Source organism: Mycteria americana, chromosome 8 (genome assembly GCF_035582795.1).
Source record: "Mycteria americana isolate JAX WOST 10 ecotype Jacksonville Zoo and Gardens chromosome 8, USCA_MyAme_1.0, whole genome shotgun sequence".
NCBI lineage: Eukaryota > Metazoa > Chordata > Aves > Ciconiiformes > Ciconiidae > Mycteria > Mycteria americana.
Window position 1 is genome coordinate 27,567,192 of NC_134372.1, and position 13,816 is coordinate 27,581,007.

Here is a 13,816-nt window from a genome sequence, read left to right on the forward strand (position 1 = left end):
AGCAGAGAAAAAGACCTTTCTCTCATCTAGTCCTAAAACAGGATCCTTTTGAACTGGCAGGAAAAAAATCCCAACTGAAACACCTCCCAAAACAGTGAGAGGTTTCTCAGTCTTCTCAAATCCCTTTTTCCAAAGCAAATTATTCACACTTTCACTGTTATTTGAACACTGATCAAAAGGCCAAAAAGAATTTATTGCATAATTAGGCTGTATTAGGTAAATACTAAAGCTCATCTGAAGAGAGGATAGGGAGATATTACAGCTGTATCAGCAGCTCTGAATTTGTCTGCCAGAAAGTACTGAAGGATGAAGACTAGCCACAGTTTCAAGACAGTTCATGGCACTAAATAAATTTATTATTTCACAACCCCTCTTCTATTCCAACAGTCATGAGATGTGCAATCTGAGCGAGGGATAAAGGTAGTGATGGTGTAACACGAGGTTACAACAACAGCCAAAACACTCACTTGTTTGTTACTGCTGAGAATAGAGACTGAAAAACCATTCACAAGTAAAGTTGTCAGGAGAGAAGTTCAGGGTTTTCCAATCTAAGAAGTAGTCATATTTCCAAATACATCAAGTATTTTTCATCATATTTTTTTCTTTAAACAGCTGAAGAGAAGTCAGTCTCATCCAGCACTGATGGAGCAATCCAAACAGACTAAAAGAGTTTACGGGAGCGCCTCGGGAGACAGGCAGAGCTGGAAGCAACAGGATGCTACTTGAAGAAGCTTTCCTGCAGCTTTCTGCACAATCTCTTACCACCTTTGCTAACAAAACCAGCTATCTGGAAGCAAAGAAACAGAGTCCCACACACGTAAGTGAACTCTCTCACCTCCCAAAACAGGCACAGTGTGGACAGCACAGAATAGAGGGGCATCAACAGGAGCTCAGAAAACACCAGGGTAAATACCCATCCCTTTGTTATTATTCTTTAAAAAAGAGAATTAGGTACTTTCTTCCATCTTTCTCAGACTGAAGTTTCAAACAGTCTTCTGGCTCCCTGATCCAAATGGAAGCCCATGGCCACACTGGCACAGCTTGAAGCACAGGCTGCCAGGAATGCCTGTGCAGATGGGACAGTCCCCAAATACCATGTTCAATCTCAAAAGTGACCACTTCTAATGGAGTAGGAGGAGGTCCCTGGTCTTTAATATCAGACCAAGGTCCTCTGTACTTCTGAGGTAACAGGGCATGTAAATATACCCCTTGAACAGAAAGGTTTGCACAGACATTTTCTGCTTTCACCTGCTACTGTATCTCTTTGTCTTCATGAACAGACTCTTCCCTTCCCAATCCAACACACAGATGCAGCAGATTACAGGATTAAGCTTTTGCACTGATATGCAAAATTCAACAGAATCTCACTTTATAAAGACTCAGGCAGAGGGAAATCCCACGGATATCTGTTCACTGAAGGCCAGCACACACATTCCACTGTCCATGCCCTGCCTGCTCACTGACCAAGGGATCATCCCAGCACTACTGAGCAGCAAAATTCCTCTGAACAGGCCCTGCAACACAGAGCTTACTGGCAACAACCTGTAAGCAAACATCACAGCAGCATTTGCCTCTGCAAAAATCCTTGCTCCAAAGCATCATTATGCAGCTTCCCACAGGAACAAGCATGATCTGTTCTTGCTGCATGTACACACTGCACATTTCCCTTCACCTCCATACAGAGCTGCTAGAGTTCCTCCTTTCTCCTCCCTGAGTTAGCTCTGCTGCAGCACTTCATTCTGCCCCTGCTCCCATTGCTGTCTGGGACAGAAGGATTTCTCAGCCACCCATATTCTATAAAGGAAGGGGGAAGAAAGTCTTGCAGAACACAACTCCCCCCACCCTGAAGGCAGAGAGGATGAGAAGCTTTCACCAGTTTACTAGGTGACTCTAGACAGAGCAACTGACAGTCTCCGGGTGCTGTAGGGAAAGCTACCTTCAAGCACCAAAAGTTGTCTCTTAGCACTTAAAAAGTCCAAAGTCCCTTCATGCATTTATTCCGGAAAGATGGAAGAGTGGAGTAAGTATTTCCTCAGATTGACAGATCTTGACCCAGAAACCTACAGGATCAAAGTCTTCCCTCCCCAGGGACGTTCTCTAGGGTTAACAGATCTGAGCACTGCAGCAGGAAGGGACTCTGCATTAAGTCATCCAATCTGTGCTTACCCACTGCGAAGCAGTGCTCCTTACTGCTCAAGAGGAAAACATCCCTTCCAAATTGAACAAGCAACACTGGATCTCAGTATTTAACAGATTCCACCCACGCTATCATAATAGGCTTCACAAAAGCCATGTAAATAAAATCCTGTGAAGTGGAGAGCAGAACAGCAGAGAAATGAGCTCCAGAGACAAGTCTGCCAGAGATAAGAGACACCTGGAGATGCATCAGATTTCAGAAAGGACCCCAAGGAGATTATTTGTTTTCTGACCTTACAGGCACAACATACCATCCGTGCTTCTGTATCCACCAGCCAGCAAACCTTGCTGTACTCTAGAAAGCCTAGCTTGCCTCACTGCAGTTACAGTCAGTTTTCTGTATTTCTCTATCCTTGTTTCAGAGCAGATGAGAGTACTGCCATAGGATCGCAGAAGTAAATGCTAAGGATCTCCAAAAGGCTCAGAGGAGCCAGGGCCAGGATTCCTGTGCCATAACCAGATGATGAGCTAGCTGAACAGGTCTTGTTTACAGAGCCTGCAGAAGAGTCAGGGTAAGGACTGAAAAACCACAGGCAGAGTAATCAGCCTCTGTCAGTCACTGTTACCTGGAACACACACTCAGCTCCAGCAATCTGTTTTGCAGCACATTAATCCCTGTTAACTAACTGTTGCACCACCCTGATAATGAGGTGCCCAGAGCCAAACAGCCATCACAGCAGGATATTAGAGGCACTGCAAAAAGCTTCCCCCTCCCTCCTCTTTCCAGAGGGTAGGAAACTTAAGGTTAGAGTGGCTTTATTCCTGCCATGCTTGTATGAGACTGGGGACCCGAAAAGCATATTGTGTCTCAAAGTGTTCTGATTTCCAAATCATCCCACTATGACATGACCATGCAACCATGGGCAACAAAACGCTCAAAAGCTTTAGCAAGCCCACTGCCATATGGGCACAGCGTAAGACAGAAGATAACTTGCTTGTTACCTCTGCAGAACTGAGCAGGGCACCAGATTACTCCTTCACCACAGAGAATGAGCTCACTGATAGAGCTCACAGCTCCACCCAGCCCAGGAAGCAGGAGGACAGACCTCTGACTCAGCCCCAACTCTCAGATGTGGCACCGAAGCACATAAATCACAGAGACACCAACCTCATTAAAACATTTCCCGGTTCCAGTTTGCAGAGTTTGAGTCCTAAAGAGACTTAAGGTCTGATTTAAAAGGAACACCTGCTTAAACAAGATTAGTCATAACTACAACCCAGCATCTCCTTGGCTTTCTATCTGGGAGCAGGGGCAACACAACCCACTTGCTTTCCAAGTGACTGATATGAAAGCTTTTGACCTGAAGCAACATAGAGTTACAGCATGTCCTATTCCAATCATACACTGACAGCCGCATCAACAGCTGCACATGCTCTTCCACCTGGCATGACAAGCAATGTCCTTCCCTCCACAGCAGGCAGAGGCCTCTCTTCCTCCCTTCTCCATGGTGGGCATATTTCACACAGCCCCTCTGTGCATGGGACATCTCCAAGCATGATAATTCATGACAGCTTTCAGACTGGGGTACAGGCTGTTCTCAGCACAGAGAAAGAAGCAAATTTGGAGGGGTGGGGAGGGGTGTTCTCCTGTAACTCAGACTTGCTTAGGTTTTTTGCTTTGTTCGAAGTCTGGCAAGTCCAGGTCATCCTCTCAAAACAGGGCTAGGTGCATAACTCCGCCTCCCAAAGCTAACTGAAAGCCAGGTGGCAGATGGAGACATAAGCAGCAGATGGAGATGTAACATCCAACAAAGATGGCAAGCCAACTAGGGTTCCTTTGCCCAAGCTCAAGGCTCACCTGCAATATGCTGAACGCCTTGAAGAGAGCAGGAACCGGTGAACAGCGACGAGCATCCACAAGAACAGTTAGACCCAAAGCCTGACATTCTGGTCTGCAAGGACAGAGAAAAAGAGGCCACGTTTGTCACCAATGAAAATCAACAAGACTATGGAAACAGAACCCATAGTCATGACAGAGTGAAAAAAAGCAGTACATTACGGCTCTGTAAGGACAGGAAACTAACTAGCCACCTTCTCCTAACTAAAATATATACATCGAAGCCACCACCTGGATTACTCAGTTTTTACCTTTGCTATTTCCACCTGAACTTCCCATTTCTCCAGTTCCTAGGATACATCTCACTGATGGCAAAGGTGCTGATACCTGCTCTGGGTAATCTGCACAGGAAAAGCAGTCCTTCCTAATTGCGTTCAGGGACAAGCTTGACCTTAGCCACACTGCTTCACAAGAACAGCCATTATGGATCAGACCCAACATCTGTCTTGCCTGGAATCAGATTTGAAGGGAGAAGCATAAGAAACAAAGCATGAGTAGCAGAAGCTTTCTCATGGGTTAAGCCTGCTCCCTTTATCAACGGTTCAAAGGCTTAAAAAAAAAAAAAATCATCACTAACAGAGAGTTAGCTCTAGATGATTACACTAGTAAGAGGTAAAAGTAAAACAAAGTCTCAGCAGAGCCTGAGATGAGCTGGGGGGGGAAGAGTCTGTCATAGTGAGAAGAAGAGTAGCTGCAGCAAACTCCACCCTGGAGACTCCAAAAACAACTGTCAGCCAGACATCAAGGCAGGTTTTCTCAACCCTTGCAGATCCTCCCTCCCTCTCAGCTTGGAGGCCTGGCCCTAAAATATCATGTCGCAACACTGTATCATGGAGCTGCTGCATGACTGCCCCATCATAGCTCCCAAATCCCCCTTTCTGAGCTAATGAAGGATAGCAAGAATGGCCTGGATTCATGGCATTGCATGAAAACATTCAGTACATACCTAATTCTATCACACCATGTGCACAAGGTACATATAGAATAGCCAAACTGCTTACTGAGCACCGGCCAGTTCACCCTAGCAGGAGATCCCCATCTGTACAGTTTCAGGACTGTCTGGACCAGGTTCCTAGGCCAATAAAGTCAACCCGTTCCACTCACTGCCTCAGCTTCTACCCCCCTCCCCCCCAAATGCAAAGCAGACACAGCAGCTGCTACCCACCCCGTCAGCCCAAGAGCGTCACAAACCTTGGGATGCTATGCAAGTACAGAAGAAGGCGTACAAGCTCAGTGGTATTGCAGTGGGGGTTTAACCAGGCTGTGTTCCTTGTTGTTATTATGGCCACTGCACGTCCTGATTTATCTCTGGTACCTGTAAAAAAAGGGTGAAAAAAAGTCACACAAGAAAGTTCAACAGAGCTTGGTTCCAGGTGTGTATGCCTCATAGTCCCCTGCTACCGCCCTATCACCTTCCTGGAAATGCTCCACAGGACTCGATAGAGTGTATGTTGCAGATTGCGGTAGGCTATAAACACACTTCCAAAGTATCCAAATGCTGTCCTATAGTGAAGTAGCTGAGCTCTGCTTGTCTTTCTCTCATGGTAGTGTTAAATTTGGACTGCTCTCTCCTACCCAAACACACATTCTTCATAAAATATGTTCATAAAATATGGCTGAAGTTGGCTAATGATAACAATCTCAAACTCAAGATAAATAATCTCACCTCCACTTATGTTACAATATTCACACTGCTGTCAAACGAGACAACACAGGTGGGTTTGCAGAACAAAATGCGCTACCTAATGAGACTGGGCACATGCACTGCAGGCTGAGCCTAGCACTTAACCAGACATCTCCTTCTGCAAGCAAAGACCTGGAGCAGGAGCTTGGAGCTCCTCCTTAGAGGCTGCAGAGCAGACAGCCCAGGAGCACTCTCTCACCTGCCTGCAGCTCTGACAAAGGCAGAGTTGGCCAGGCTTTCATTAGTTTCAGAACTGGCTCAGTGCCTAGGGAATAGGTAAGGCACAGTATGGGCAACCCAGCTGAGCTGTGATACGTTGAGGAAGGAGAAACCCCTCTGCTTCAGTTAGCCATGAGAACAGCTCTCTGCCCCCTGCTTTCTAAAAGCCCAAAGATAGAGCGCTTATCACAGGAACCGAGCCAGCTCTATGAGCTCCCAAAACTAAATGATAGTCTGGCTTTGGGCTTTAGCCACAACATGCACCAAGAACTATGAAGAGTGCCATTTCTGGAATTATGTCCAGCCTCTTCTCCAGATGCAAAGGAGAGGTAAAGAGCAGGCAGACACACCACTTCAGAGACCCAGAGCTGCCATTCAAAAGTAGGTAGTGCCTGTGGAGTGAGAGCCTGCTCAAGTGACTAGTGCTCTGCACTCATGCACGTCACCAGGAAGGTAAGTGATCTGGAGAACAGTAGGGACTACACCTCTATTGTGTGAAAAGTAATTCACAAGAACGGGACCCATTTCCTGTCATACAAATTGTATGAGAGGGGAAAAAAAAAAATCCCAAGCACAAGACAAAACCAGAGGCTTAGAGAAAGCTGTATCTGTCTCTTCTGAATTTTATCACTACCACAGGAGATACTGTCCTGGACCACCTCTCTCCCCATCCCAGGGACAAGCATCTGAGTTGACAGGTAAAACAGATACAGATGGACAGCCCCAAGCACAGAAAACTGCCCTGGTGTGATCTCAGTCTGTCACTAGGACGTGACTTGAGTGAGGGCCACAGACACAGATGGGCATCATTTAGAAGTAGGGCTTTCTCCCTGCCAGGGACCAGAACTGTGACACAGGCTTTCTCCTGCTAACAGCAGGGACAAAATCTTTCATCGCCTGTGTGACTCAGGAGGAGTTTTATTACTCCTGAAATACTGTATTCTGGACACTGTATAATCAAAGAGCTGGAGAGAAATTAGAAAAAGCTTATTAATATACCTGTTTCATAAGCTAAGGGGATCACCAGAAAATAAAAAAAAGCAAAGCACTCAATTACTGGAAAAATGGCTTGATAACCAGGCTCAGTAAAAACTTTCTAACTCTGAAGCAACATCTTTTGTCCATCAGAGAGGCTGTTAAACCTTGAACTTCCATATAGGAGCCTGGGAATTGCCTGACCAGGTCAAAAAAGCAATCACAGCCACCAGGGCTAGGTCTCCAACAGTGGCATAACCAGACGATTCAAGAGCAGAATGCAGAATTGAAACTCTCCTGAAAGGAAAATTTCTTCCCAACTCCATCAGCTATTAGTTTATTAATTAGCTCTTATTCACTATTCATTATAAAAGTTATCATTTCTAATGTAATTATTGTATCATTACCAATGTCTAACATAAAGCATTTAACTGAGTGGTGAGTGCATTCCCTCATGTGTGAGGATTGCCCACTGAAATCCAAAAGGAGACGTGGGAGAGAAGAGATGTCAGTCAAATCTGATACTGCTTCTACAGAAAACACTATTCCTCCCTCAGATGAAAACTCCCTTGGAAGTGGTATCAAACCCAAACCTTGTTTCTTCAATATATTTCAAGGGCACATCCCTTCATCCCATATTCAAATGCATTTACCTCATTTAACAGTTGTACGTGACGATAGGAATCTGTGACAAAGGAAACAACTAGAGCATTAGATCACATAGCGAGGCTTCTACAATAGCATGGACTATGAGCTTCTCTTAAAGACCCCTCTCTCGAACCTGTAATTTTGACTGCTGTACACACCCTAAAACTTCCAACCTGATCAGCAGATCAGAAGATTAGAAATCCTCCTTTGGAATTTGTTCTTAACACTTTACCTACCAATGCAAAGTTACATGTTTGAATGTACCACAACTCTGCCCTGCACTGGGTTTCTCATTTCACCTTTTTCCAGAAGACTGGAAAAAGTCTTATTTCCCTCTCCTCCTTAGCTGCACAAAGGTGTTTTCACCTCATTCTCAATCATCTTATGACAACCTTCGTCTCTTGCCATAAGACATCCAATTCAGTTACAAGAAAGGGCTGTCACCCTTTTCTGCACCACCTCCAATATTCACCACTTCCTTTTAGAACAAAGGCATCAGAACAGCCCAAACTATTTGAGAGGCATCACCAACAAGTACACAGAGGTAAAAATCACTTTCTTAACCTGGCTAGTCATCCCCTCTCCTTTACGCATCTGAGGTCAAAATCGGTCTTGCAGCCCCAGCACTGAGTGGGAAATTACTGTGCTGCCTTTCTGCTCTCCTTCCCAATTTCTCCACACTGCAGAAGTCTGCCTGACCCCTTCCCTGCTCTCTGACCAATTTTCAACTCATACGTGGCTCCTGAGCTGATCAAACATAGCTATCTTCCTGCCCCACACTGGACAACCCTCTCACTGGCTGTGGAAGGAAGCAGCCCACAGGGGCTGCTTATGCAGATGCTGCCAAATGACTGTTTCACACTGGAGAGGTAGATCTCACTTCCTCTGCTTTACTTCATATTTGGTTAAACACAAAGACCTCTTGTGTGGGCCCTGCACACCAAGCGATCCTGGCTGCTCTGTCCAACAGCCTCAGCTTTGTTTACCACTCTGCTAATATTTGTCCCATGCAAAAGTTTTATCTGCAGCAATCTGATACTTGCTGCCACATTAGATGCAAACACTGAATAACATTTGACCTACAACTGATCTTGGCAGAACAATTCTGGGAAGTCCTCCATTGATGGCTAGTTTTGTCATCTGTTATTTAGCTACGCTATCATTCATCCCACACGCTGCTCATCCACATTTCATTAGGATATTCCTTTCAACACTATGTGTCATGAAATCAAATGTTTTCTAAAAATCTATTATATCTAGGCAGCTACATTTAAATCAGCCAAACTTCTAATTACCAAGAATAGAACTGGTTTTACAAGAGCACTGTCAAATAACATCTTCTACACTCCTATCCTTTAATTATCTACCAAGTGAATCAAGTTCCTATTGTTTCGACCAGGTCTGATGTCAGGCCCACCAGCCCATCATTAGCTGCACCCTCACTCTTCTCTTTTTGAACTACTGGTATGAGCCCACAGATTTGGCCTTTCTGACTCATACGCGCTTTGCTAACGTTTTGAGACTCCTGGGAGCAAGTTAACATTACTTTCATGAGAGGGAAGTTCTACTTCCTGTCCTTTCCATCCAGAAACTTTAGACGATTCAAGAAGTGTTGCTTCTGGAGAGGTTTGGGGTGAAAGAAATGGAACTGGCACCAGTCTGCAGCACTGCAAACAGAGGCTCATCTCCCTTGCCCTCCTACAAACCATGCTTTCCAGACACATTCTGGCTCAGCTACTCACCAGGCAGGCAGGCAACTCCGCTCCTGAGCACTTCTGGGTTCACATCCTTGACTATGGTAGGTGCAGACCGACCACCCCAGGCAGTCCCAGAAGCTGGGGATGTCGGGGGAGTAATAGCTGTTGAGGTTTCCTCCAGGGTGCTGACTTTACTCCCTGGTTTCAACACATCTGTGCCAGTTGCTTCTTTTTTTGTCTCTGCCCCTTCTGACACCATCCCTGTAAGACAAGCAGCAGTCAGAAGCTAGAGCAGAGCTCCACCCAAAAGGTCCCCGGTAAGTCCCAGACTAGGGAGGGATGTGCCCCCCACCCCAGCACTCTGCAGCTCCTCCAGTCCTCATGCCAGTAGCGTGCACGTTCCAAAACTGGTTATAACATTACTACTGTAATTCTAAAAAAAATAAACCAATTTATTATAAAGTTTGCAAGTTACAAAAACTCAATTCAGATCAGGATTACTGTAGTCAAAGTCATTTTTAAAGGTAACATATCAAGCAGTACATGTCTGCTCACAGCCTGAAACTCTGGCGCGGTGCAAGTCCCTGGCTAAGCTCCAGCAGCTTGAGCATGCCGAAGTGATAAACCAACTTCTGACAGGGAGAGCTGCTCCATCAGAGCAGAATTACTCCCCCAACACCACTTTCAGATTAGTTCCTGAAAATATGAAGTCAACTCGAGGCTGACAAATCAGCTGGAAATTAGCCAAAGAGACCTTGTTCTGCTCGTCCAGACTTTTTAAATTAGCAGTTAATGTGAAAGACCAGAAACCTATTTTAAAACCCTGAAGAACAGGACAATTACACCAGTCAGCTCTGAGAACTGGAGAAAATAATTCCTTTGCCTGACACCTCAGCTCTGAAGTACAAGTAATCAGAATCAGTTAATTCTAAAGTTAAATATCTTAGCTGCTACATGGAAGCTAATGCTAGTTTTGTCAAGTTTCAATTTTCATGTAAAAGTAGCTGGAGAGAAGAAGAAAAAAAATATACCTACTGTGTAAGAAGTATTATTCCCCATTTCCCAACATTATAAGAATTAGAAGCCAACAATACATCTTCAACAATACGTCTTTAAGCATCCTAAGTACACAGCTAGGCTGTCCTAAGTACACAGCTAGGCTTCTGCTGTTTGGCAGAAAGATAAACTAAAGAAAAGGCTATACGCTGCAAATCCTGATACTTCAATATCTACCAAGAAAAAAAAAAATCAATCTCTTAAGGAAAATAAAAGAGTGGAGTATTTATTTGCTTGCTATGAAGTCAGACATTTTAATTGCTATTTAAAATTGACTTCAACCATCTTACCTTCCTGCTGCATCAACAATGCTGACACTTGACTCAGTTTATTTACTAACAGGTTCCAATACTTCATTAAAGAGCAGGACCAGGAACAAAGTAGTCCTTGAAGTGGCTTTCAATACAAGTTTTAGCAGTGAAGGATATTTACAGGTTGAGGCTCAGCCCAAACTGCTTTCAAAATTGCTAAAGTGGGTGAAAGAAGTGCCCTGAGCAGCATGGCTCACTGCGGAAAATTATCCGACAGTAGGGGGAAACTAGGAGGGACTCCAGAGCTCTGCACCATTGAGGCCATGATGGAGTAGCTGCTCATTACTCTTCAGTAATACCCCTCTTGAGGGAGCATCCCTGGGACCCAGCTTGGCATCTGCTGCATTTGACCACATAAGCTGCTGCAATGGCTTCAGGGCTCTGCACAGTTCTGGGATGCAGGCTCAGTTCTGTTCCTAGTACTACCTCAGCCTCCACTTTCCAGTAATGCAAGAGGTCATTCACTTTGGACAACACTGCCAGATCTTCCTGAAGCAGCATTTTTGAGGGGCACTGATCTCCCATAGATGGGGTATCTTCAAGATCAGCGTCATGCAAGTCATGCCCCAAAGGTTTCATATTAAGGGCTGACAGACTTTCTAAGAGAACATAGAATCATCTTCTCAAGGAGCTGTAAGGCCTGGCAATAAGCAGAACCACACAGTCTGTAGTAAAGGAATCTGCATTAAATGAAGAAAGCCTCTAAAGAGGATCAAAAGGTGGCATTTGAAGACAAGAAAGGGAACATAGCTATATTGAAGGTACCATACCAGGGCAAGAGAAAGACACAAACGTACATGGCAGCCCTGCCTCGGATATCCTAGGAATATCTTAGCAGCTCCCAAAAGCTAAGAGAGAAGCATTTTGCTCAGACCACCAGACGTGGTCCTGGTACTGGGGCCTTTCAGCCCCAGGGAAACCTCACTGGAGTTGTGCAGCCTCCAGACTATGCACATCTTGCCCAAACAAACCTCTTCCCTAAGCTTCTCAGGCTCAGTTCAGATCTGCAGACCCCACCTCTCTCCGAACAGGCCCAAGCACACTGCTTGTTATTTGCAATCTGGGGTGGAGGTACTTACTAAAGCGGAAATTGTAGAATGCGGAGGATTATATCAAAAAGCAAATTGAGAACTGGGGCATCTGAATTTGCCATGTTTGCAGGTTCCACCTTTCCCTGAGGTTAAGGAAGTGGTAGAGGAGGATTTGCTTGTATGCATTTCAAAGAGACATTAGCATTTTTCCTGCAAACTGCCCCGGCACCAGTATCATCTATGCTAACATCATGTAGTAACAGGGAGCAGGAACACAACGCCCTAGCAGGTGCTGCTGAATATGCCCCAGTGTGACTTTTCAGCTGATTTCTTGAATACAAAGATATTTTCCACCCCCAAAACATAGGAATTCTTTCCAGAGCTGCAAAGTTTCAAAATTCACTTTCACTTAAAGTTAGTCATTAGGGAAAAAACAGCAGTCAGATTTTCTGTGAATGGAACCAGTGTAAATTTTAAGCCACCAACTCAAAAGAGCTCACATTTGACTCAAAGTCTTTGTAAGTTAGATCATATTATACAGAAAATAAGCTCAGTTTGTGACTGCAAGTGGGAGGAAAGGGAGAAAGTTAAGGCACAAGGAAAAATCTGCAGACACAGCAAACTCAGATGCCCCAGTTCTGTATGTATTTTTTGATATAATCTACAATGTCTGCCATAACAGGAAAGCTCCTCCATCTCACAGAGCAAATTGTGCATCTGCCCACTACTATCAAGGTGTGAACTGTAGATCTGAATTGGCCCAGTAAAGCTTAAGCTTTGTTGTTATTTATAGTTTAGGCAAGATACCCACAGTTTCCAATCATAGTACCAAAATGACCCCAACACGAGACAGTTAGAGAATTTAACTTGCCTACAGACTGACTGGCTGGAAGAGAAAAGTCCATTTGTAGGACTAAGAGTAGGACATTTGCTTTACTTTGTAATTTTAGCTCTGAATTATCTTGTTCTTATATCTCCGAGGGTTTAATGGGGCTAGATAAGGGGATGGCTTGTTTGGCTCTCAAAGCAATCAAATGTAATTGAATGGATTAAGCTTATTACAGTTCCAGCTATAGTGTTATACTCCCAGCATTAACAGATATTTGAGCTGTCCTACGCCTTAAAGAGTTTAGTTCATTGGTTTAGGGGGTTTTCTGGTGATTTAGGTTGTTTCTTTACCTGTACAAACTCTGAGATAATAGTTTTGGGTTTTTTAACTGCAATGCCAAAGTTTAACATCATCAGAATAGGGCCATGAATGTGTCACTTATTTCAGCCAAATCCCCAGCAACATTTAAATTGTCTTTCATTAAAACCAAACTCCACACATACCCAGAGGGGTCTGTCATTGCTGAAATCTGCAGCAGCAGCCAAGACATCCTGTGGAGCAGTGAGAACATCACACCACTTATACACGAGCTGGACCTGGCTAATTTTAGACAGAAGAGATGGGAACACCGAACAAGCAGCCACTAGAGTCATTGAGGAAAGCGTACACCCAGCACTCAACACAGCCTAGGTTTTCTGAGGTCCAGTCCTGTGCAAACATGAAGTCAAGCCAGGTTCAGCTTGGTCAGGGGAATGAATACCCACCATATGGTTATTTACTGGCATGCATCCCCCAAGAGCTACAGACAGGCAGAAGGTGACCTTTTTTCTGCTCATGGTGGTAGATGCTCAGAGACACGCACACTTCAGAAATAGAAACTTTTGAGCTGACCCTTCCATTTCACAGCAGAGAATCTCTTATCCACACAATTTGGGACCAGTGCAAGCATTATACTGGCAGCCCATCTCAAGACGGCCAGCTCTCGACCTGTTCCTCCACAGGGTCAGACATGCTCTAGCAATGTGGGTCTGTACCTCCGACCCTTTCAAGAGTCCTCACCCTAGTATTTCAAGCCAGCTAATTTTCCTAGCCAGGGGTCTCAGGGAATGAGAGCTGTTGAACTGGAATGGCATGTTTCACCCTCCCCCACCACACACATGCATCTCAATGTCATCTGCATATCTAGCTACAGCTTTCCAGACTCAGCAGAGCTAGGCAAAGCCAACATCATGTCCATGCGGTTACACGCTGCCTGCCTACAATCTGGTGCAAAAGGCAGAGAGACCTGGATTGACTGTTCAATTCCTTCTGAAGGAGCACAGCTACAGCACAG

The 13,816-nt window shown here is 44.8% G+C and overlaps 1 protein-coding gene across 4 annotated transcripts in view; it reads right to left on the reverse strand.

Moving 5' to 3' along the window:
• PLEKHG4 (pleckstrin homology and RhoGEF domain containing G4) overlaps positions 1-13,816 on the reverse strand; it is a 92,125-nt gene that overhangs the window by 52,554 nt on the left and 25,755 nt on the right. For all 4 annotated transcript variants that reach the window (XM_075510393.1, XM_075510392.1, XM_075510391.1 and 1 more), the window contains 3 exons: positions 9,302-9,517; positions 5,225-5,348; positions 3,995-4,088 (listed from right to left, as the gene is read on the reverse strand). In XM_075510393.1, coding sequence (XP_075366508.1) covers positions 3,995-4,088; positions 5,225-5,348; positions 9,302-9,517 — 434 coding nt within the window. The remainder of the gene's footprint in view (positions 1-3,994; positions 4,089-5,224; positions 5,349-9,301; positions 9,518-13,816) is intronic.